Source organism: Artemia franciscana, chromosome 4, assembly GCF_032884065.1.
Source record: "Artemia franciscana chromosome 4, ASM3288406v1, whole genome shotgun sequence".
Classification (NCBI taxonomy): domain Eukaryota; kingdom Metazoa; phylum Arthropoda; class Branchiopoda; order Anostraca; family Artemiidae; genus Artemia; species Artemia franciscana.
Genome location: NC_088866.1, coordinates 31444784 through 31467862, shown reverse-complemented (window position 1 = coordinate 31467862; position 23079 = coordinate 31444784). Strand labels below are relative to the sequence as shown.

General features: G+C 34.1%; 1 protein-coding gene across 2 annotated transcripts in view; it reads right to left on the bottom strand.

The window, feature by feature from the left end:
- The window catches only part of LOC136026297 (nipped-B-like protein B), a 173710-nt gene extending 158748 nt beyond the window's left edge, over nt 1-14962 (bottom strand). For both annotated transcript variants that reach the window (XM_065702710.1, XM_065702711.1), the window contains exons 1-3: nt 14853-14962; nt 6226-6324; nt 4132-4410 (exon numbers count right to left, since the gene is read on the bottom strand). In XM_065702710.1, the coding sequence (XP_065558782.1) occupies nt 4132-4410; nt 6226-6289 (343 nt within the window). In that variant the 5' untranslated portion in view covers nt 6290-6324; nt 14853-14962. The remainder of the gene's footprint in view (nt 1-4131; nt 4411-6225; nt 6325-14852) is intronic.
- Nucleotides 14963-23079: the final 8117 nt, after the last annotated feature.

The following is a 23079-nucleotide window of genomic DNA, read 5'->3' as shown; positions in this document are numbered from 1 at the left end:
AATACAGAGACAGCAATTCACTTGACACCATCAATTAGCTTTTCTAACAATTTTTTAGAACCCAAATTTAGCTCTTTAATTGCTCTTTTAATTGTTTGCTAGATGCATAAGTAAACAGAGCTAAAATTTTAAAGAGGGAGGAGTGTCTATCCTAGAATACTGGATGTATAAACACATTTTCCATTTTTCGCTCAGAAAAGTTGAGGTTTATAAACAATCAAAGGTGATTAAAGGTAAAAAAAAAATAAAGACGATTTTTGGAGATATGTCATCCTTCATCCGCAAAATCCTGGTAATAGGTAACTTCATACAGGAATTTGAAATGGATATTTGTTCTAAAAATAAGGATAATGGTCATTAAAACGATTAGTATAGTTTGTGTGTTTATAGGGAAGAGCTAAATCATGTTCCTACGTTTATAAACATGTAAAAGTTATCAACATAATTAAACGTATAGGATTTAAAAGCAAATGGGATGTAAACGTGAGGAGATGTCTCACTATAGAAAAGCTTAATTTTAAATAGTCAATTTTTTAAAAATTACGAAAAAACTTTAAACCTTAATTTTTTTTTAGACAAGAGTTGAAAATTGAAGGTGAATTTATTTTACACCGCTTTTATTGCCTTTTGATAACAAACTATAGTACTAGAATATCAATCAATGCTACTATTGACTATTTTTTATTGGAATACAGAAGTGAAAATGAAGCGCTCTTCCATTAAAGAAATAGCCAAAATTGGACGTAATTTTATATTCAAAGAGAGCGTGATGAAACAGGGGCCTCAAGATTTGGGCCAAAAAAATCCAACAAAAGGCTAAAAAGAGTTGTATGATTTTTTGATGGAATTTAATGAATAGCCTAACATTCGAGAGATGAAAAATTAACCTCTTTCAAAACTATGTGAACCAAGAGAAGGGTTTTCACTCTCTTCCTCAGACGAGGCGTAGTAATTCTATTTTTCACGCTGTAGCTCGAACTCCTCATTCAGAAATTGGGCACATTCCTATAAACTAACAGCGAATACTTTAAGTTCTTTCAAAGGCTTTCAATGCTTCATTTACGAAGGAGGGGGTCAGACAATGCTAGCAACATTTAGACAACTTTGCCCTCTCCCCTTTGAGCTAAAACCATATGGTAAACAAAAAAAATTTGGGTAAGGAACTATGGGTAAACTTTTGAAACATTTGTTGGATTTAAAATTAGGTTTCCCTTTTTATTTACCAATTTTAAAGGAAAGGAGGAGATTCAATGTATTTGACGAAATCAAAATTAATTAGTAAGAAAAATGCCAGGACCTGAGCCCTATTGAAGGCAGCGATTCAGTATTTCATCTTAAAAATACCTGATATAATCTATATATGTGCCTATATGTATGTGATTTGTATGTATAAAATCTAATTGTCATGCGAGAGCAACACTTTGGACGTGTGGACCTTATGCCAGATTGATGAATATGACTGCATTTTGGAAAGCTTCGTAGAATTCTTGCCTGGGGCCAAAAAGGATGGTTCTTGCTTGTCCTTCAGCCAGAGCATATAGTGTGTGAAGTGAAGTTTTATAGCATGTCAGAGAGAACTATCTGAAGTTATGCAGTCAAGCTTCCGTTTCATCAAACCATGTTTCTGCTTTCGAATGAAAAGCTCCGTTCTAGCAGGCAAGCAGGCGGGCACCTGTTACAAATTGAAGATGGACTAAAATCTATAAAAGTTAAATATATGCCGCATTTACCCGGCCTCTACAGCCAATATATCTTCTTTGAGTGATAAATGGAAAAATTTACAGAAACAAAAAAGTGGCATTTTCCCATGGGTCCGGCAGTGCTGTCATGCATTGTTTCTACCCATTTCTGTTCGTGATTTCAGCTGAGTTTATCATTCGTTTTTTCGCACTTGGGACTACGGTAGAGAAATGGTATCAGATGTGCCTCTTAAAATTTAAAAAGTTCTCTCAATGCTAAAGAAATTAGAGTTTATTCTTTGCTCCTTTCTAAGTGATGGCGTTAGAAACTCGGCCTACGGCAAAAAAAGTCGACTTTTAAACTAAGACAGACAGATTTCTTTAGACGGCAGTCGGTAGCTCTTGATGATTTGATCAAAGTATATGTCACCCATTTTTGGTAGAAAAATTCTTTCATAAGATATACCAGTTTGAAAGTTTAAAGGCGTTGACAACTTCAGTAGTAGGTACACACAGAAACCAAAAATAAGCCGATACCAATTGTGAGACATATAGGGGAATTTAAGCAACAGTCAGCTGTTAGCTCATAATCATCTTCGCAAAGAGGGGTTCGCAACTTTTGCTAGTTGGTGTACCTATTATTTGTTTCCGGTGTATTTGATGGTAAGTCCAATTTGGTTCCAGTGGTACGACGTATAGGGGACTTGTAAGTAATAATCGGCTGTTAGGCTACAATCATCTTCAGCGATGAAGGGTTTGCAACTTTTGATAATTTTAATAAGGGTTTGGCAATTTTAGCGAGTTGGTGTACCTTGTATTTATTTTAAGATCCTTACAGATTAAGAACTTCAGCGTTTAGTCGAAGCGAGGAAACAAAACCAAATTGTTTCCCTCGCAATATTTTACTCGGAGAAGCCGAACAGATGTTGCCACAACACTTCACGTTGCCAAGGAACGTAGATCCAGTTTGGCCCTATGAAAGGACACTATCTTACAATTTACCTTCGAATTATCTATATATGCAAAAGCCGAAGCGTGTCCTCCAACCGACTATGAGTGAACCTTTCTTTTACTCCACAAAGTGAGCACCTTGTTATCTCATTAAATTTTATTTTTCTGGTCTTTACAAAATCGCAGAAAAGGGTTTGGTCGGTTTATTCTAAAACATTCTAACCAACTCTGCTGTTGTTGTTTTGTTTTTTTGTTGTTTTTTTATTCAGATATCCGTACAAATATGAAAGCATTCTGATGTCATTTTTTTTCTTTTTTGCAAAGACAAAAATATACAGACAAACAATCAAATATGTGACTAAGGGAATATATTTGTTGACAACTTGAATTTAACTATGTTTCAAATTTTAGGTGGCAGCAGGATGGAATGGGTGACCACAGGAAATGGTAGGTGAAAATGAGAACACTGATACACGATATCCTTTTTAATATCAAATTTCATTCAGCTCCGATCACCTGTTTGTAAGTTAAAAATACCTCCTTTTCTAATTTTCCGAACTAACCATCCCCCCACTCCTCCTCCCAAATGGTCAAATAGCGGAAAAATTATTTCTGGTTTAATCTGGTCTGGTCCCTGACACGCCTGCCACATTTCATCATTCTAGCTTATCTGGAAGTGCCTAAATTAGCAAAACCAGGACAGACAGACGGACAGAAATTACGATCGCTATATGTCACTTGGTAAATACAAAGTGCCATAAAAACCCACACCACCTTAACTAAGACCTAGAGATAATTAATTACATAATGGAATTCTTGGCAAAAAGAAAAGATTCGCTGACAACTTGACTTTAATTTAACTTTGGTTCTAGTTTAATGTAGCATCAGGCCACAATGGGTAGTCATAGAAGGTGGCAGTTGGGAAGCACCAAAACATATAAATGGAAGTCTTGGATGTAAACATTAACACAGAGATTCTAGTCTCTGCTTTTATTTAGAGATATATAGACTTAGACCAAACTTCCCATCCATTTATACTTAAAACAAAATGAAAATGTGCTAATGGGTCAAATATTTAATTTAGACGGTGAATAACAGTACTAATTAAAAGGTTTGCCCACCAATATTTGTTTTTTCATTTCACTTTAATTGGTCTTTTAGAAATATATACTTTGCTGTAATGTTAATAATAAACAATTCAATTTAATAATTTATTCATGGTTTTAAGTTACCTGTTAATCATAAAAAGGATGTCTGCACATGCTCTATTTAAAATGGAAAGAAAGGGATTTCCCCGATAAAAATATGCCCTGTAGTCCTCTTTCATTTTTTCATCGAAGAATAGCATATAATAAGCAAAGATTCCACATAAAAATCAGAAATATGAAGAATGAGACATAAGAATGGAGGATACAAAGAGTGAGAAATATGAAAGGAGACATGAGAATGAAAAATTAAAATAAGAAGAATGAGCACAGAAGAATGAGGAATATGTAATAACCTTGATTAGGACCAGCAAAAACAGTCGGAAAACTTTTCAAAAGAGTTTTCAACAGTTCGGGTCTTCCGGGATCATGCACAGCTCCCTCAGTGCCATCTTTTAGTTGAATAGCATCAGAGGAAGTCAAAGCCAGAGCCTGAATCAGCTGTTGATTCACCTGTTCATCTCCAGAGCTTGACAATTGTTTCTGAGATTCTTCCCCGATCCGTTGATGAAAGAGAAGGGTCTTCTCTCTGGAATGAGTTGTAACAGCTGTTGGAAGTGGAAGCTGAGGCAGCACTGGAAATATTGAGAGATTAATTACTAGAACCCAAATTTGCCATTAAGATACACACAGCTGAAGAAGTTGAAGTTGCAAGGGACTTAAAAGTGAAGTTGGGAATTAAGGCAGTGCTGGCAACACTAAAAGATCATATACTAGAAACTAAATTTACCATGACAGTGGAAGTTGAACTTGAGAAAATAACAGAGAAGATCAAACGATTGATTACCAAAACCAAAATTTGCCTGCAAATTACAAAAAATTGAAAAAGCCGGAGTTGAGGTGGTACAGGAAATATTAAAAGATCAATTACAATAAACTAAATTTGCCAATGAGATACAGGGTTGAGGAAGTTGAAGCTGAGGCACTAATGGAAACATTAAATAGTTAATTACTATTAAAATAAAATTTAGAATTAGGTCCTAATTACAAAATAGAACCTAAATTTGCCAGTAGATACACAAAGTTACTGAAGTTGAGGCACTAATGGAAATATTAAATTCAATACTAGAGCCTATATGTGTAGATAAAATACAAAAAGTTAAACAAGTTTAAATTGAAGTTCGAATTTAAGGCACTGTCGGAAATGCTAAAAGATCAATTAGTAGAACCCAAATTTGCCAGTATTATACAGAAAGTTCAAGTTGACAGGGACTTGAAATTAAAATTAAAAATTGAGGCAGTACTGAAAATATTAAATGATACATTGCTAGAAACCCAATATGACAATAAATTAAAGAGGTAAAAATTTATGAGTGTGTCAAACCGATAAATTTTTTATAACACAGATAATCGAAGATAGTCCTTGACAGACATGACAAGGTTTTTCAAGCGAGGAGCGAAAGTTAGAAAAAAAATAGGGGAATGACATATGTACAGAAAACTCAGGAAAGAATCCCATCAATCTTGCAATTTTGGGAATATAAAAAACAAAATATAATCAGATATAATATATGTAAGATATAAAAAATAATGCAAAACTATTATTTTCATAAGTTTTAGTCTGACATTTGTAAAGTTACAGTAATTGATTTTATTTTAATTAAATCTACAATGAAAAAATAATCAATATTAATTCTATATTGTAAAATTAATTCTATAATGTTATTATCAACTAATTAATGAAACCAAATTATTTTGGGACAATTCAAAACATTGCAAATACTGAAGGGTTTAAACATATTTTGTAATTTCCTCTTACTATATTCATTTTTCCTATATATATATATATATATATATATATATATATATATATATATATATATATATATATATATATATATATATATATATATATATATATATATATATATATATGTGCTGCAAAATACGAATTCAATAGCCATTATTAAACAAAATCATATTTTATATACAGGATTGTGAGAAAAAGAAGCATGGGTGACAAATCCTTGGGCCATGAAGGGACCCAGTGTGATTATTCTTTTCTTAAACTTATACGTATGTTAATAATTCCTTTGTGTATAAGATTTTCTTTCTATAGCCAAATTTATGTGACCTTGCATGAGAACTAAGTGTTGCAAGTTTCAGAAACCCCCAAGGACAGAAAACTGTCAACCAATTGCTGAGCACTGAGGTGGTAATATGAGGAGACCTCTGGGGGTTGAATCATGGAGTAGGAATAAGCAGCAAGAGGATTTGTCAATATAGATCCTTTTATGGGAACCACGCCATTCATTGTTCTGTGTAATAGCAAATGCGTCTTTGGATAGATTTAGAATAGGTTGTCAGGGCAATTGAACCTTGTCACCCATGATTTGATCACTCAAACTCCTTTTCTATACATAATAATAAAATTACAGAAAGCTACTTACATTCTGATAAGCTTGATATACCAGCAAGAGTTGTAACTGGTACATTTCCAAGTTGTCCATTCATTTTTGAATCACCATTTCTTTTAGAATGACAGATCTCTAGAAGATACAGAAAGTTAACTCTCATACCTTGGATTGGACTTGTACCACTGGGAAAAAAGACAATTTCCCTCGACACAAAAGTTCATATTGATGGTGGTAAATATTAAAACACACATACATTTTAAAAGCAAACATTAAAACAATATTTATGTTATAGTCATATTGAGTGCTCAAAAAAGTTTGAAGAAGCTGATTTTCTTGGATAAATCTGAGTCTCATCGACCCAGAAGTAAGCAAAGAAAGGAATATAATAGAAAGAAAATGACAAACCAAAAATTGAAAAAGGAACAATGCAATTATACCACAATATTTCTAGAGAAGGACAATCTTTGGGAGTATGAGTTTAAATAACACTCCTCTGTGTAGGTATTTCTCCTGTGATGTTTCATGAGTTCTTATCAGATACACAAATAACACTAAATGGCTGTTGCTGCCACTGGCTGACTGTAATTTAAGCAAATAAGTGAGATTCTACATACATTTAGCTAATTCTGACAGAGAAGTAAACTTTATTTGTAGCTCAGATTTACAGGTACACACAGGCCCAATATTAGGATTGTATAAAAATGATGCCAGTTCATTTTTTAATAGATAAGTCTATCTATCAATTCTAATAAGGGCGTATTAGGGCATAGTGGCTTTTTCTACAATTAGACATGGCTTGATGCCCACAACTACTTAATTTTAATTCTGACAGAGTCCATTGATTTTTAATTAAAATCAAGTAGTTGTGGGCATCCAGTCATGGCTAATTATAGAAAAAACCAAGACAGATAGTCCGATTCAGTGACAGGCGAATCTGGCATAAGCCCTTACTAGGATTGTATAAAAATGAAGTCAGTTCATTTGTTAATAGAGAAGTCTATCTATCATCCGTCCATGCGTCATTCCTAGGGCAGAACTAAGGTAGATAGTCATAGAACCAAGACAGTCATAGAAGTCATAGTTTGAAGAAGTTTGACTGATTTTCAAAAAAAGGAGGAAACACCCATAAAAACAAGCAGTCCTAATGAAAATCACACTGTCAGATGCAGCATATCAGATACCCCTGTGGATAATGTTTCAAGCTTCCATCTGCAAAATGAGGAACTTATTCGCAGGAGAAAGATTATGGATGTGCTTTTACATGTTTTTCTTTTTCTTTTGTTTCCCCCAATAGTGATTGTATCACACTAATGGACTTAAATATCAGAAGACTCGTTTGAACAAGATTTGGATTTTCTTGTGCCCTTTTTCAGTAATTAACAGATCTTGCATTGAGAAGGGGACCTTCCCTGCCAGACACCACTGACGGTGTCAAGGGGCATGGGATATATAAAAAAAATTATCCACCTTATTGAGAGGGCAATTGCCCCCCCCCCCCCCTTTCTCATTGCAAGATCTTGCAATAAGAAGGTGACTTTTTCTGCCATTTATGGGCACCAAACTGTGATTTTCCCCCAAAGAAGGCCGAACTTGGCATTGACTGACAATTCTAAGATAGGAGCTTATGAGCATTAAAAAAGTAGGTATTGACTGGGGTCGGCCACAACAATGCAGCCAAAAAGAGCAACTTCAGCTATTTCACGGCTCACAAGTATCAACAGTTGGAAGATGAAATCTTCTCAAGTACAAGTACTTCATCTTCTATACACTGGAGGAGCTTCTTGTTCAGATTCTCACTAGTAGCATGTCCCGGATAATATCTTCTAAGATACCAAGTAATAACTAGTTTTTACTTCTTTGATCGGTACCGGATCCTTATTTGGAGCTCTTTCATCCCAGCATTGTTTGTGGTCTCATCATATTCCAGTACAGTCAGACATCTGGATATTTTCAAACAAAATTTCCCTAAAATAAGGATAAATTGCCTCCATCAACAATTATCATATTATGTCATTTTTTTTGGCATTTAACAAGAAGCCTTCCGGGCCAGCACCCAAGAACATAGTTCAAAGGATATCAGCCACACCATCACACAAATATCCAGCACAAGAACTGGCTATGGTCTTCAAGACCCATATTATTTTTGCCTTTAGAAGTCACATCTCTCTAACAGAACATCTCAGTAAGTCTGAGATGACATGGGTGTATCACAGCAGATGCATTGATCTTATGATCCTTTTTGGCAGCATGTTGAAAAAGAGCTAGAAACCCTTATTGGCAGCTGAAGGTCTTTTTGTATATTTTGCAGTAAAATGAACTGTCATCATCATTACTCTTGGCACACCACTCTTGCACTATGTATTCAGTCCCATCTTCCCTACCAAACCAGTTGTCTGAAAATTTCGTCTTACCTGTGACTCAAAATGACCTGAAAAAGTCATTAAACTCATAAAGCCCATGAAAGATGATTATTTCTTCTTAAGTTTTGACGCCCCTCAAACTTATGTGTCTTAATTTGTACCCTCTACAGGCAACGGCCAACCACAAAAACAGAAGCAAATATTGGAAACAAAAATTAAGAATCTGGGCTAAAATATCCATCTTCTAAGTAGCCAATTTGGGTGGCTCCTCAGTTAACACGAACAAAAGAATGACTTTAGTGACAATTCAGTGAAAAGTGACATGTCCTAAAAAAGTGAAACAAGAGCTAAGAGCTCATATGGCACTTGTGACGAGGTCGGAAGAGCCAAGAGCTCATATAGCATGAGCTCTAGCAAAATTCTAAGAATCAATAGACTGATTTAAAAGGAAAATCAGAGACTGAAAACTGGTCAGGATTTAAAATAAGAGCTCTGAGACACAAAGTTCTTCTAAATATCAAAATTCATTAAGATCCAATCGCCCAATCGTAAGTTAAAAATACCTCATTTTTTCTAATTTTTCTTCACCCTTCAGCCCCCCCCCCCCCCCCCAGATGGTCGAATTGAGGAAAACTACTTTATCAAGTCAATTTGTGCAGGTCCAGGAAACGTCTAACAATTTTCATTGTCCTAGCACGTCCAGAAGCACGAAACTAGCCAAGCCACTGAACCCCCCTCCCAAACTTCTCCAAAGAGAGTGGATCCATTCTAATTATGTCAATCCCGTATCTAGAACTTGTGCTTATTCTCTGCATCAAGTTTCACCCTGATCTCTCCACTCTAAGCTTTTTCCAAGATTTCCGGTTTCCAAGATTTATGTTTCCCCCTCCAACTCCCAAATTTCATTAAGATCCGATCATCATTCATAAGATAAAGATACCTCAATTTTCACGTTTTCCAAGATTTCTGCTTTCCCCCTCCAACTGTCCCAATGTCACCAGATCTGGTCAGGATCCATTATAAGAGCTCCGAAACACAAGATCCATCTAAATATCAAATTTCATTAAGATCTGATCACCTGTTTGTAAGTTACAAATACCTCATTTTCTTGAATTTTTCCGAATTACCCCTCTCCCAGAGAGCAGATCTGGTCTGGTTATGTCAGTCATGTATCTTGGACTTATGCTTATCCCTCTCACCAAGTTTAATCCTGATCTCTTGACTCTAAGCCTTTTTCAAGATTTCCGGTTCCCCCTCCCCAACTCCCCCAATGGCACTGGATTTGGTCAGATTTACCATAAGAGATCTGAGTTACAAGGTCCTTCAAAATATGAAATTTCATTCAGATCCAATCACTCCTTTGTGAGTTAAAAATACCTCATTTTTCTAATTTTTCAAAATTCACCCTCCCCCAAACTCCCCAAAAGAGAGCAGATCTATTCCGGTTATGTCAATCACGTATCTAGGACTTATCCTCATTTTTTCCACTAAGTCTCATCTTGATCCCTCCATTCTAAGCATTTTCCAAGATTTTAGGTTTCACCCTCCACCATCCAGTTGGAATTTAAAATAAGAGCTCTGAGACACGATATCATTCTAAATATCAAATTTCATTAAGATCCAATCACCTGTTCATAAGTGAAAAATACTTAATTTTTTCTAATTTTTCTAAATTGGTGGTAAACACCAAGTGCCATCAAAAGTGACTGCAGCTGATCCCTCTGAGATTTCCAGTTGTAGAGAAAGAAATACCACATGGTGGGGTATTTGTTCCTTAAAGGTCATGTAGCCTAATCCATATAATATAAATGGTAAACATAGACATTTATTGTTGTAATACTTGTCTTAACTAAGTTGATTTACTTGATTATTCATTAATGATGTGCACTGGCATATAATTGTATATACAAATATTTATGTAATTACCAGTTTTTTGCTCTTTGTGCAATTTAATGTCTTTACATATTAAAGTCTATTCAAAGATATTTTATACAATAAAAATAAGTTAAAGATACAAGTTATCAAGCTAAATAAGGTTAACTTTTTATAAGTTAAAGATTTATATTTTAGACATCACAAACAGTTGAGATATATCAGTAATCTTTGAAATGTTAATTATCTGATACAGAACTCTACACAAGGTCTTACTGTAATTTGTTGTGAACCTTTTTGTGCACATGTGGTGCTATAAAGTATGTTTCAGTGTTGTTGTTTTTTTTCATGTTTTTTTTTCTACTGTTGTAATGTTTAGTGTGACAAGCTACAACAAACTCACTACACTTGGTATTAATAAATAATTAGCATATCTTCCCAAAATTTTGGCAATGGGCAACAAACTTTACCAATGATGTATACAGCTTTACATAGTGGTATTGGCTGACAACAATCTTGGAACATTTAAATTTAGATAAAAAGCTACCCCTAAAGCCTACCCTATTTATGTTTAGTCATTTTATTTAATTACTAGTCTTGTATTTAACATACCCAAGATTAAGCATATCTGTGATCTAGACAGGGTATGCACACAGTAGCTGGAGAGATAATCACCACTTTGACAGAAAAACATCATAAAATCTCTATTATACCACCCAGAAACAAGATTGTTTTATGATTGAATAGTCTAAATTTCTGCAATAAGAATGTGATAAGCTTGAATATTTTAGCCATAAACAATGCTGAATACTTAAAATATACTAATTGTCAGCAGTGGAGCCTAATCTTGGACATACAAATAACACTTGAGTCTAACATTGGAAAATACTGGATAATCTGGGACACAGGGTCTTAGAGCTAGAAAAAGGTACCCAAATAATTGACATGACACTGGAAAAGGGAAAATCAATATCTAATCCCCCTGGATTTCTAATAATCTTTCTGGTCTATGCCTTTATCATGAAAGTAAAGAGTAGAATTAAACCCTAAAACAAGCAGAATTTATTCCATATAGAAGAGGGATACCCCCTCCTTAGTCCCCCTCTTTCAGTTGTAGAAACTGAGAAGGATGCTAATTCAGGTGGAAATTGAGACTTGCAGTGCCTTATTTTTAAAGTAGAAAGTGATTGAAGAGCAACTATCCCCCATGCTATATACGTTTTTGCAATATAGTATCTGATCAACATTTCAAGATGCCTATTTTGTTCAGAATATTTAAATATATCAATAAATTTGCATCCAAGGATGAGATAACCCACACAGCCCATGGGAAAAAGGCCATGAATTTGGTGAATGAAAAATGAATTAAAAACTGTACAAATAAACCTTGCACCATCTAAGACAAGTGTGTGAAACAGTATAATTGTATTTGAATAGGCTAGGCTATAGGTATAACTCTTGTTTAAATTCAAATGCTGAAAACGAAGTTTTTCAATATTATAGTTAGCCATCCAAACTAGCCTAATAAATCCCAACTAGTCTATCTAAAAATGCTAGGGTAAAGAGATAGGTTCAGCATTATCAAAAGAACATTTGTCAGCTGCAACCAACATGTTATACATAGACTGAACACCTCTATGGTGTAGCCAATACTCAAGTTTGGCATGGCAGTAAACCCCCCCCCCCCTACCACACCCTGAATTCAAAGGAGACAAACAACTCCTTGAAAATGTCCAGCAGTTTGCAACCCCAATGCCTCATAACTTAAGGACTCTCCCTTGTCATGGGAAGCTTGCAGCATTGAAAATTACAACCCATGTTTACTGAACGAAAAGGGGTGACATAATCATGGTTTTTAACCATCTGCAAGCTAACTCTAGCTCAAACTTTCTTCCTAACAACTCCAACCAAAGAACTTAGAAAATTACTCAGCAAACTACCAGCCAAAGAGAACACTACAACTTCTTTTACAGCCATGTTGTTCCACTTTAGAATTCTTCAAGCAACCAAACCATCCAATCTTAAACCCTGGAGTCATTCAAGCATGGCATAGACAGGGACTTAGAGCAGAGGGGGTTCCATCTACACTGGGACACCACTGAGTCCTCAACCAAACTTTGAACTCATCACTGGCTGGCAAGGAACCATCATTTCATGCCTTCATAATGGAATTTAACATGATTTATGGTAATCAGCCCACCCTAGTCTAGTCCTAACAAATACAGGGTGAGAACCCAGTAGTCAGACAGCTAATTACCACTTCAACAATTATCACAGTAAAAAAAATCAATCATATCACCTAGAAAGTGGATTGATTCACTGTTAGATTTGCCAAAATTCCTCAATAATTATGTGATTAAACTGAATGCTTTAACCATATATACCACTATTATTAGAAATACCTTTAAAACTTGAGCCTAATCTTAGAAAATGTTGTCCAATCTTGGACACACAATCTTACATATATCCAAGTCTTATACTGATTCAGTTTTGGACATATTTAATCCAACACTTGTGTTGTTAAGCAGAATAATTGTATTTAAACTGTTTAGGCAGTAGGAGTGTCACTTGTCTAAAATCAAATTTTGGAAAACCAGAAGTTTTCCAAGATTATATTCACTAAATCCTAAATTTCTAAAGCTAATATCTATTTGGACAAGAGAGCAATGGGTGATGTGTAATTGCAAGTATTTAAACGAATTTTAATTCCAAGATTAGGCACTATCCAAGTCCTTAAGTCTTATGTGTATATTCTGAATGGATTTTCTGTTTCTTAATAAATGTATTTGAAGAAAAGGGTCACATATAGAAAACCCATGGACAATATATAACTTGGGCTATATGTTTAGCCATTAGGGGGAGGAGGGACAAGGTAAAGAGAAGTGCTTTTTGGAATAACATAGGTTAAGCAAGTATTTAAGAAGCTTTAAACTTGTTTTCATAATTTGCAGTTTCCTTGTGAGAGGGCAAACATTACACTAGTAGGCTAACCATATGTTTCCCTAGTCTAGAGCCTTTACTGTCCACTCACATCCAACACAGAATTTGACACAGGTTTTGCAGATTATCATTTTGAATTCAGTATTCAACACAGCAAATGTCTTCTCAAAACCCACATTTAACAATATTATTCTAGCACATTATAATTTGAAGAGCCCATGTCCAACATGCCTGGAACCTGTTAAATGAAATTTTTTTAAAGTTTTGCCTAGTTAAACATGATGAACTGGGAAACAATTTTTGTTTAAGCACTCAAAACACACTTTAACAAAACTTGGTAGAGATTTTGGGACTATTGAAGTAGCAATTGGCTGTTAAAATAGATCAATCAATATATACACCCTATTTTTTCATTATGGTTCATATAGCCTAGCTTAAGTTTGAAATTATAACCACAGCAATAACAAAGAGTAGATGAAAATAAATTTGAACAATTTTGAGACAATTTGAACTGCTATAAAACTAAAAAGGTTAATACAGGGTAAGAACTCTAGTACTCAGTCTGTGTCTAATCTTGGCCAGATATTCTGATTGGACAATATCTTTCTTATATATATACACAGCAGGTTCCTTAATCTTAGACCTTATGTGTACACCTTAAATTGTAGCTAGGAGTAATCTAAAGATTTCTCATGAATAGGGTTATAGATAGTTATAATGATGGCTAGGACTAGACAAGTTGGGATTGACTGATTATAATCTTGGAAAAAATCTGGTTTTTAAGCATTTTAATTTAGACAAAAGTTTTCTAGCCTATTTAAATATAATCATTCTGTTTCACAATGTATGATATAAATTTTACAATGATTTAGCAGTTAAAGAGCAGATTGGCTGGCTGAGTACTGGGTATCTTACCCTATACCAGATTCTATAACTGACAGATAGACCAGTGAACACACTGGCCTTGTCTACTCATTTTTTTTTGCGTGTGTATGCTATTTCTACATATGAAGACTTTTAAATTATTTAATAACATTATGAAAAAATACATAATTAATCATATACATGGAGATAAATTGCAAACTGAGAAGGTAACAGGTTTGTTATGGGAGCTAAAATTCTAATTCATTGACTTTTTGCTATCTTGGAAAGTTGTTGGGCTAGATAGAAATCTTGCATGAATTGACTTGTAGACTATGCTAGAAGAAGTTGCAACAGTTGTTTCCTATATAAAAGCCTAGGCATGTGAGTTTCAAGTAGGCCTGACTAAAACAATAACAAAACGAACAGAGAAAAATAAATTTGATTAGTTTAATATAGACTAACTCTAATATGTCATAGAACTAAAATAAGCTACTTTGTTCAGGAAAGGTCTTCAGGACATAAAGCCTTGGTCAATTCATTACACAAAAGAAGTATACCCAATAAATTGTAAATTCTAGCCACCCAATAACATTTTTACATGTCAAAGAGTAAAACTGCACTTACAAAATACAGTTTCGTTTTGTTTTTGGGTCAAAAACTTTTCAAACTTAAGGAGAAAATTCAAATGATTGTTTACAAATCTATAGACATGGCGTCAAATTGTTGAATACGATGAATATAACTGTAAAATTTTATAATAGATGGCAGAGAAATACCAACAAAATTTAAACTACAGCGTCTACATAGAGCTTTTTATTAGGCCAATGAATTTCCGACATCAGCCATGGAGGCTTGACAACAGTTCTGTTTTCTTTTCTTATGCAAAATTCTTCAAAATGTAATAAAACGTACAGAAAAGTCAAGAGCTGTTTCTATCGAATTGGATTTTTCTATCACTTAAAAGGTAAACATCAAAACTATAAAATTTGAATAGAAAGTGTTTTTACAGGATGTTTTTTAAACATTGCAATAAAAACTTCGGTTTGTCATGACGGAGGGGTTAGGGTCATCAAAATAAAAAAAAACAGGCAAAATAAAATAAAAATATTCATGGAATCAGAATATTCTGAATATCTCGCTTTAAAAAGTCCTGGGTATAAATTTTTGTGTGCCAACTACTACCACTACTAATAAAAACTCATCACAGCATCAAACAACCTGAGGCCAACACAGTTGGAATCATTCCTCTCCTGCCCAATTGTATTCAAAGCTTTCATCCTTACATCTTCTCAAGAAGTTCCAGTTTCCTTTAATTCCTTTCTTACAACCTCTTCTCACCCCACTCCAGGACGACCTGTTTTGGTTCTGTCCTAGATGAGTTAAGGAAAGAAACAATCTTTGTAAATCTGTAATCCTCCAAGCTACGTATCATTCACCATCTCATTATATTTCTTCACATTTTCTGTGATGTTTCTCAGTTGTACGTGAACTTTGTTTTGGTTATGGTGAAATTAAGGTTCACTCTGCTTTAGAGTTTAGTTTCGAGAAATGTACATAATGGCTGAATAGATTGTTTGATAGTGCTATGAACCCCCATCCCTAATTGTCAACAAATGTTTGATGTTCCAACTAAAGTTTTCATTTTTATTCGCAACGACCTAAGGTAGTTATCAGCAAGCTTAACTTGAAAAATTCATGATATATCTGGCTTAAAATTATCAAAGCTCGGCGGTCCTCTTCAAAAATCTAGTGTATACAAAAAAAAAAGAAAAAAAGAAAACTTGAGTAAAGAATGTACCTTGCTTATTTTCAAACCAACAAGTTCAATGATACAGTCATAATTTTCTAGGAGGTTGTTCTTGAATATCCAAAGCTTCATTAATTCCTCTGCAATTGGGAAACCGAGTAAATAGTTTTTGATATTTATAAATCGATTGGTTATTTGTCAGAGCTAATTCTTATTAAAATGTCTTTTTTTATAATTTTCGTTACTAACACTGCTTGTCACTCCTTACTTCTAAATTGTTGCCATGAGCTTTTTCATGTTAATTACCATGAGGCAATTTTTACTTTCCCCCTCACCAGAACACCCTTTGCATTTGCTTGAATGCTCATATAAAGTCAAACAATTTGAGTTTCAAAATCCATTTTTCGAGACATCAAACTTTTCCTCTCCTACGCAATGACCAACCAATTGTTCTCAATGATAGCTGATGCAAAATTATACTCAGTGTTCAAAATTTTATAAAATATAACATCAATCAAGTTGGTTAAACGAAGTTTGAAGTGTCTGCATTGACTTTTATTTATACAAACTACACGAGTTTCAACACAAAACCCCTTTCAACCTCATAGAGCTCGGTTAAAAAAAACTCGAAAATCATCTCACCGTTTCAGGAAAATCTTATAGAAATCCTTTCCCACTTCAAGAATTTGTAAAAATCACGCACATCGGATCCTACCGTGGGACCAGAAACTCAAGTCCACTGCCAAGAAGAAACGAAATGCCACGGCCATTAAGCCATAGCTACAATAGCGGTAAAATTAGCACCATATAGTGTTATGACTGTACTTTGTCAAAGCCTAGTACATGTATTTCTTAAGTTCCAGAGAAAATGATATAATAAGGATTTTTTTATGTTTTCAAAGATGAAAATTAATGAAGATTTAATAGTTTGTCAGTAGGTTTTTTTTGGAGTTCATTTTCCTTGTCCTTGCTGCTCACTTTTCCACCGAAAAATACTATGTTTGGTCATTACAGTCGGCACTAGGCTTTGGCTGTTGATAAAGCACAAAACTAGGTCTTAGTCTTAATTCTGATGTTATTTGATTCTGATTTTAGTTTTGTGGTATTAGATCGTACCCCACTAAAAAGTTGAAATACGTCGGTAACTCGCATTTAACCCTGAGTCAGAGTAGTGGGATTGATTTCTATGTGAGTCAAGTAATCAGAGTACAGCACCCCCCCCCCCACACAGGAGAAAAGGAAGACTGTTTTCCTAAATTAGTGATTAATATAGACCAGCACTTGAATGAGGCCTTAACCCTACTCATCCATACAATCACATAGGTCAAACAGCACATCTTTCCCAAGATGTGTCAAATAGAAATTTTGAGATAGTCCTTTTATTCAGAAGAGTTGCAAGGCGTTTGGTGTTGCATACAAACCACCAGATCCTGAGGGCGAGAGTTATAAGCTATGCTTCTGGGGTATTTAAGGTTCTTATGGAAGGGATGGCTGTATAAACTTTAAAGGTGACTTATTTGATTTAAATTAAATTCCTAGGTCCCTTTCAAGAGTCAAAAGTGATGGGGGTCAACTAGCCCCCTTCCCCAACAATCCCGTTTTTCATCAAACACTTCTGATTGAAACCCTGCGATAGCAATTTTGTTTAAAATAGTCCAAAAAAATATAACAATGCCTCCAGGGTTGACAAAACCCCCAGGACAAAGTCCCAGGACAAGGCTTTAAATTATGCCTTAGGGGCATATAAGGTTTTGTAGAATGTGTTGCCGTATTAAAATCGGATGGGTCTCTTTTGACTTTAAATTGGGAGTTATAGTGCCCTTTTTAAGAGCCAAAGTGATTTGAGCGATTAAGATGTGTCCTTTCGGGAACGTTGAGGGGAGTGTTGAAATAAATCAAAACATTTTGTGTGTACATTGGTTGTCAAAAGTGTTTAACTCAGGAATGACTGAGAACATTAATTTGGAATTTTCAGGGAAAGATAAGGGAAGCGAGATGATCAATTGACCAAAAAGGCAATATTTGTACGCTGCTACTATTAGAACTACTGCTGCTTTTACTGCTGCCACAAGCAATATTACTACTGCCACTAATATCAAAGAGTTTGTGGTAACAAACTTTAATAAGAAGTGACATGGCTCAATAGTAACTGAAACTTAAAAAAAAGAATTTTGACACCAATAGTTACACCAAAAGAATCAAATTTTAATGCTGACTTTAAATATATAAGATTCGTCAAGTTTAGTCTTATCCATCAAAAGTTACGGGACTGAGAAAATTTGCGTATCGGAAAATTTGCGTAATCAGCGTATCAGAGAACACTACTGTAGAAGTTTCATGCTCATATCTACCAAAATGTGGAATTTTGTATTTTTTGCCAGAAGTCAGGTCACGGATGCGTGTTTATTTATTTGTTTCTTTTTTTTCAGGGTAGATCGTATCGACCCAGTGGTCCTAGAATGTGGCAAGAGGGCTCATTCTAACGGAAATTAAAAGTTCTAGTGCCCTTTTTAAGTGACCAGGAAATTTGGAGGGCATCTAGGCCCCCTCCAATGCACACTTTTCGCCCAAAGTCACCGGATCAAAATTTTGAGATAGACATTCTGTTCAACTTACTCAAAAACCTAATAACTGTGACTTTGGGGACGACTTAATCCTCCACAATCCCAATAGGAGGGGCTGCAAGTTACAAACTTTGACCATGGTTTACTTATAGTAATGGTTATTATGACGTGTACACACGTTTTCAGGTGTGACTTTTTCGCTTTTGGGAGGGGGTGGGTCGGGGGTTACTTGAGAGGATCTTTCCATGGAGGAATTTATCACAAGGGAAGAAAATTTCCATGAAGGGGGCGCAGGATTCTCTGGCATTATTAAAAAAAACAAGGAGAAAATAAACATCTTTTTTTCCAACTCGAAGTAATGAGCAACATTAAAACTTAAAACGGACATAAAATATTGCGTATATAAGAGGGTTAGTCTCATCCACAATACCTTGTTCTTTACTCTAAAGTATTTTTAGTCATTTCAGTTATTCTACGGCCTTTGTGATTCAGGGGTCATTCTTAAAGATTTGGGATAAAATTTACGCTTTAGTTCACGAAGGCTGAGGTAAAAAAAAAAGTGGAAACTTTGAAAGGAGTGATAAAATAAATCAAAGCAAACTATGTGTATACAGATTGCCGATCCTGGCGTATCAGCAAAATTTTTGTAACGGCATATCGTATCAAGAGGAAACTTCAGGGGCATCATGAGTGGGATTCAGTTGACCAAAAGGTAAAACGTACCTGCTAATACTGATAGTTATCATGCTGCTACTAATGTTGCTACTATTATCCCTACTGCTACGATACTAGCACAATCAAAGCTACACATATGAATGTGAAAATTTAACAGAATATTTAGGGAGAATTTTAAATAAAATCACGATATATAATGCGCATGCAGATTGTCAAACGGACGTATCTCAAGAATTAATTTAGGTATTCAGTTGGAACTTAAAAGGGATAATAAATTGACAAAAAGGTATTATATAAATCTCACTACTAACACTAATACTACTGCCACTTTTACTAATACTACTACTGCTACTAAACTACTCCAACTCCTACTTCAATTGCAACAACTTGTAAGGCTTAGAGTATTAAGGTGAAAAGGGTGTCAAAAGGAGGTCAAAAGCGCATTCCAACAATATTTTTTAAACAGCTTAACGTGTCAAGGCGAAACGTCCAGGGTATCATGAAAGCGATGTTCAACTGACCAAAGTGGAATATACACATGCTACTACCGCTATTACTGCTAATTTAAACCTAACACTGCAACAATTTCTACTACTACCGAAACCCCTATGATTATAGTAGTATTGAGACAAAGTCTATGAGGATAAAATTTAAGGAAATATTGGTGGCAAGTTCGTAATAACTAAAGACACTATGTGCAATTTGATTGCTCGAATAGCGTATTTTAAGAATTGATTTGTGTATTAAGTTGGAACTCTCAGGGAATAGTTATAGGGGAAAATCAATTGACCGAAATGCAATGTGTGCATACTAATACTAATACTACTACAAATGCGACATTTACTAGCTCTACTAACACTATTACTATTGCTCCAGCTACTATTTCTATCGCAACTACTCAAAAAAATAAAATAAGCACAATTACCGAGACTATTAGTAATAACTGCCGAGTTCAATATAGCCTATAATACTAAGGATGTTCAAAAGGCTCAGTAATTTGGATTTTGGTTTTAATTAGCAATGTCGATAGTCAACTCATATGAACACCTCATGTGAACATTTTCCTATTAGGCTATTCTGAGCAAGACTGAAGTATGGAGCAGCTAAATGCAGAGCAAAGCTAGGGTTTTGAATTTGGATGGGTATATAAAGAATATACGAGCAAAGTCCTCCAGTGTGCCAACAACTGCAAGACAAACCTACAAATGCAAGATAAACAAAGAAACATGTTTTTAGAAAATTTACGGTTGGCTTTAAATAATACACGTTTAATTAACGTTTAAAATTTTAAATCTTTCTAATCCTGTAGTGTGGGTTTTCCTTTAAGACCCATGTTAATCGTTCTTGTGTTGATCCTCTTTTATTGTTTTACCTGTTTTCCTCTAACGGGAATGCGTTTTCCTCTTCTCTTTGGGACAAAATATCAAACTTAAACTAATTTCTAGATTGAAAAAGAACCATATATGCGCAAGAAGTTTGAAAGTGCTGAAAACTAAACTGCAAGTTTCTTAAATGCTCAAACAATATGAATAAAATAAGATATTTTTTAAATGTGTGCATTTCATTTTATGAAAACTAAAACCATAGTTTCTTAAATGCTCTAATATTTCTAATAAGACGAGATGTATTTTAACCGTCTAGGTTTCTTTTCATTGAAAACTAAACCCAAGTTTCTTAAATTATTAGATATTATTAATGAACATCAAATGTATTTTAACTATATACGTTGCTTCTTATGAAAACTGAAACCTTAGTTTCTTAAATAATTAAATATGTTTAATAAAATCCAATGTACTTTAACCCCTTATTTGTCACAACTAGAGCCCAAGTTTCTTAAATGATGAAATAGTATTAATAAATCAGACGTATTTTAAACGAGTGTGTTCTTATTGCTGAAAAATAAACCCAAGTTTCTTAAGTGCTAAAATATTATTAATGAAAACAAGATACATTCTAACCTTATGCATTCATATTTCCGGAAACAAAACTTAAGTTTCTTAATTGGTCAAATGCTTTTAATAAAATCAAATGTTCTTTAACCATATCGGTCCTTATTTGTCAAAACTAAAACCCAAGTTTCCTATTAACTCAAACATTTTTAATATGTTAAGATGTATTTCAACCTTGTGCGTTGCTTTTTATGAAAACTAAAACCCAAGTTTCTTAAATGGTCAACACGTGTGTATTCTTATTTCTGGAAACTAAAGGCCAAGTTTCTTAGATGCTCAAGTTTTTTTAATAGAATAGAATGTTTTAACCGTGTGTGTTCTGTTTTTTTTTATGAAAACTAGAGCCAAGTTTACCAAATGATTAAATATTATTATTAGAATCAGATTATTTTAACCACATGTGTTCTCATTTCTGAATCTAAAACTCAAGTTTCCTAAATGCTCAAATATTTCTAGTGGAACAAGATATATTTTAATCATGAGCACTTTTTTATGAAAACTAAACCCAAAGATTCATAAACGATAAAATATTATTAATGAAAATCAAATGTAGTCTAACTGCATGCGCTTTTTTTACGAAAAAAACCTTAGTTTCGTAAATGATCAGATAATTTTAATAAAATCAAATGCACTTTAAGCATATGTGTCCTTGTTTCTCATAACTAAAACCTAAGTTTCTTAAATGGTCAAATATTACTCGTATGTCAGGTGTGTTCTTATTTCTGAAAACTAAAGCCAAGTTTCATAAATGCTCATATATTATTAATGACAATCGTATGTACTCTAACCGTAAGTGTTGCTTTTTATTAAAACTAACACCTTAGCTTCTTAAATGATCAAATGTTTCTAATAAAATCAAATGTACTTACAAATATGCGTCATTATTTGTCAAAATTACAACCCTAGTTTCTTAGCTACTCAAATATTTTTAATAGGGTAAGCACTATTTTTATCCTTGTGTCATCCTTTTCATGATAACTAAATTCCAAGTATCTTAAATGATCAAATATTATTAATAAAAAAATATCCATTTTAGCCCTGTATGTTCTTTTTTTATGAAAACTAAATACCTAGTTTTTTAAGTGATTAAATATTATTAGTAAATTAAATGTATTTTAAATGTATGCGTTCTTATTCCTAGAAACTAAAGCTCAAGTTTCTTAAATACTCAAATATATTTTTTAACAAAATGATATGTGTTCTAACTGTTTGCGTTCTTTTTCTTTATGAAAACTTAATCCAAAGTTTCTCAAAAGCTGAGATATTATGATTGGAGTTTTTAAGGTAAATGATTAGCGAGGGGGGGGGGGGGGTGGTTGGTCTCAAATCACTTTGACTCTTAAAAAGGACACTATAAATTCCAATTTCACATCAAATGAGCCCCATCTGAAGCTTATAGGACCACACATCCCATAAAAGCCCTATATACCCTCGTGGTGTAACTTACAACCCTATCCTCAGGGTTCTGGGGAATTGTGTCAATCCTAAAGGTATTATTATTCGTTCTTTGGACTATTCTGAAAAAAATCGCTATCTAATAATTACAATTAGATTTTTTGTGAAAAGAGGGGTTTTTGGGGGAGGGTTAGATGCCCTCCATCTCTTTTGACACTAAAAGAGGAACTTAAAAACATTTTTAAGTTCATTTTTCAACCAAAATGAGCCTCTTTTAAAGTTAAACAACTGCCCTTTTCATAAGAACCTTAAATGTCTAGTGGCATAACTTACAACCCTCGCCCCCAACCTCTTGTGGTTTGTATCAATCCCAAAAGCCTTGTTATGTGATCTTTGGACTATTTTGAATAAAAAAACTGTCTCAATATTTGCTACTCGATGTATGTCGGGAAAATACGACGCCTTCGTATATATCTGACATGATTTTAAAAACAATCAGAAATTAAAGTATTTTTATAATG